General features: G+C 40.1%; 1 protein-coding gene across 1 annotated transcript in view; it reads right to left on the bottom strand.

The window, feature by feature from the left end:
- The window catches only part of Smc1b (structural maintenance of chromosomes 1B), a 67,345-nt gene that overhangs the window by 1,369 nt on the left and 62,490 nt on the right, over positions 1-3,486 (bottom strand). The window contains exons 23-24 of the mRNA XM_005354405.3: positions 1,733-1,802; positions 506-616 (exon numbers count right to left, since the gene is read on the bottom strand). Of these exons, the coding sequence (XP_005354462.1) occupies positions 506-616; positions 1,733-1,802 (181 nt within the window). The remainder of the gene's footprint in view (positions 1-505; positions 617-1,732; positions 1,803-3,486) is intronic.

The raw sequence follows: 3,486 nt of genomic DNA, 5'->3' as shown, positions 1-3,486 counted from the left end.
AAAAAAAAAAAAAAAAAGATAATATTACATCTTTGCACGTCACAAGTTAGAAAAGAGAAACACAGTATTAACCGATGTTACAATGTACCACTGTTTATAAAACACAACTACCACACTACCATGTCATTTTAAAGATACTTTTTACTATACATATTTGTGTGTGTGGAGGGGATGAGTTAGTTTTCTTTCTTGATCATGTGGGTCTGGAGGATCAAACTCAGGTCAACAAGCTTGGTAGAGCAAGTGCTGAGCCATCTGTGGCCATGCCCTACAGTTTTATTTTCCTTCTTTCACTTAAAATATCTTAAATCTGTTTCTGTAAAGGAGGGTGTCTGAGTAATTACTTACAAATACTACTCTTTAAAAGTCATTTGGTTTATATTTACCCACCATGGAGCCCCGATAGTGTCTGCAAATTCTTGGACTATATGGATGTGGAAAGAAATCCCAAGAATGGCAGGGCCTGAGGAGTTTATAGGGCCTGTCCTTGCCCCTGTTCTCTTACCTCTGGGTAGATGCCTATCAGGGCATCAGCTCTGGAGTAGAACTCCTCTTTCAGGGAAATGATTATCATCTGAAACTGTTCCTGACTCTGCTCTTTGATGTAACTTGAAACCTGGGAGGAAATAAAAAGCACACATTTCACCAGCCTCCTTTGAGCTCTGGGAACAATGATTCTCTTTCTTTTCCTTTTAGTTTTCAAAATCACATTTGAATTGATAACTCAAAGGTTAAAGATTAGGAAAATGTGGAAAGTGTATATAGTTTCATAATCAAGTTTTGGTTAAATATGAATTCTAGCTCATTCAAGAAGCTCAATTCCAAGGAAATAAGTAAAATAATTGGGGTATGGTGGTGCACACCTGTAATTTCAGAGAAGCAAAGGGTCTAAGGGAAGTCTTGGTATCCTCAAGGGAATACCTGGAACCACCTAACATCCTTCCACCTACCCTAACGCCCTACCTTTTAAAGCTTCCTTTATGAAGCTCAATGGAAGAAAATCCATTCCCAGTGCCACAGCCTTTATGTGTGGGACATTTTATATCCAGACCATCACATAACATCTCTATTCCAAGACTTACATTCCTGTATCATGGTTACTATCATGGCCTCTAAAACCAGAGTTCCCTCTGTGGATGTGGACTTTTATTCTATCTCATTACTACACGGTAGATGGCACGTCAGAAACAAAGTTATCCTGAATTCAGAGCAGTTAGAGCCAGTGTACTCTGACCCAGACCAATGGTAGGGATTTGGCAAGTACTATCTTAATAGATTAAAGTCTGAGTCTTAGTTCTCCTGCACCCAAGTTTTGAGTGGTTTGTTCATTTTATCTTGTTTGGCAAGCAAGGCATCAAATGGTCTAGTTTATGCTTGAGTGTTTGTCCTGACTTTCCTTAGTTATGGATTATGACCTAAAGTACAATTCAAATAAGTTCTTTTTCCACTAAGTTGCCTTTGGCCATGGTTTTGTCACAGGAACAGAAAAAAACTAGAACAAAAATGTCCTATTAGAAATTGAAAGCAGAAGCCCAAAGTGGGGGTGGAGGGTAGTGCACACCTTTAATCCCAGCACTCCAGGAGGCAGAGGCAGGCAGATCTCTCTGAGTTGGAGGCCAGCCTGGTCTACAGAGCAAGTTCCAGGATGGCCAAGGTCACACAGAGAACACACTATCTTGAAAATCCAAAGGGTGGGGTGGGGAAAAGAAATTGAAAGCAGAAAAAAACTTACTTTGCCAATGTTAGTATTGTCCAGGGCTGCATCTACTTCATCTAATACAAAGAATGGAGCAGGCCGAAAACTAGAAAAAAATGACATGCATATGAGTAACTTCCTATTTGCTTTATGAAGACTTAGAGGCAGCTACTTAGGGTACACAAAACCTTTGTGAGACTCTGGGAGACTTTTGGTGCCATCATGCCCAGCTCCCACACATTTCAGTGAGTTCTCTTCTCACATGTCTGTGTACTGGATTGCACATGAGTATTAAATCATCATCTCCCTCCCTTCCACCTCTTCTCTCCTGTAGGCAGTTAGTGGCAGCAATTATTATAGTTATTTAGGCCAAAACCATGGAGTCATAACTGACACTTTCACATTCCATGCCTGTTTGTAACAATCTCTCTCTCTCTCTGTCTCTCGGTTTTTCAAAACAGAGTTTCTCTGTAGCTTTGAAGTCTGTTGTGACCAGGCTGGCTTCAAACTCAGAGATCCACCTGCCTCTGCCTCCTGAGTGCTGGGATTAAAGGCATGCACCACCACTGCCCAGCTCAACCTCTGTCTCTCATACTGTCCCAAGCCTTTCCCCTTGCTTGGTACAACAGCATCCTAACCCTGTGCCTATCACTCTACACATGCTAAGGCCACTTTGGACTCAGGGTTTTTGCACTTGCTATTCTTTATTATATCTATAGCATTCTTGTCTTAGCTACACCCAAACAGCTTGTTTCCTTAATTCTTACCTATTCTAATTGTTTTATTGCTGTAAAGTGCTTCAGGGCCTCTCATATCTCCATTCCTTTATTTTTTTTCCTATGGGATTTGTCATTTTCAAATATTCTCTATATTAGGGAAATAGTTTACAAATATACTTTATCTCCTCCAATGAAAAAAGTTTTTTTTTAAACAAATGTGTTTTACAACACCCCACAATGGTGTTGTAAATGAGCCTAAAATCTCATACTTGGGAGTACATGTACTCTATTGCTGAGCTATAGCTATAGCTCCAGCAAAAATGAAGTTTTTGTTTTCCTTCTCTCTAACCCTGGCTGTCCTGGAACTCACTTCGTAGACCAGGCTGGCCTCAAATTCAGAGATCCACCTGCCTCTGCCTCCTGAGTGCTGAGATTAAAGGTGTGCGCCATCAATGCTGGGAGTAATGAACTATTTACAGGAAAGACACTTTGTTTTGTTCACAGGAATCTCCAGAGCCTGCAACAGTACTTGAAAATGTGAATATTTGGGAGGAGGCAGAAATCCTTAATAAATAAATAAATTAAAAAAAAAGAAAGTGTGAATATTTAGTAGAGTGAAGGGAAAGGGTGCTACCTAACGAGAATTGCATTCTGCTGTGATCCTGCATCTGGAGTCCCTCCTCAGCCCACATGGTTTTTCTCTGTACCTCTCCTGGGGGACCTGTCCCATTCCTTTCTTGAGACCAGAAGTCAGATTCCTGTGTTCTTTCTTAGTGATGGGAAGAGAGTGGCATTTACACTGGTGCTGCCTACTGTGAATGCTGAAGGCTGTTGTTTGTCTTAATTTTACCCAACTTTTATTTCTTGATTTATATTTCAAAGGAAACAGTATAACCATCATCAATGGAAATGAGAATGTTAAGCCCCCCTACTCCCTTTTATAAGGGAAGAAATATTTTGCTTTCATTACACAGCAGAGCTCTGAGTATGGCCTAGGAAAATAATTTGTAAATTAGGTCATTGCTTATTGTTCATTTTTGGCAATCTTGAGATCATATTTAGATTATCCAA

The sequence above is a fragment of the Microtus ochrogaster genome, chromosome 15, assembly GCF_000317375.1.
Source record: "Microtus ochrogaster isolate Prairie Vole_2 chromosome 15, MicOch1.0, whole genome shotgun sequence".
In the NCBI taxonomy this organism is placed as follows: domain Eukaryota; kingdom Metazoa; phylum Chordata; class Mammalia; order Rodentia; family Cricetidae; genus Microtus; species Microtus ochrogaster.
This window is presented reverse-complemented; position numbering and strand designations above follow the sequence as displayed.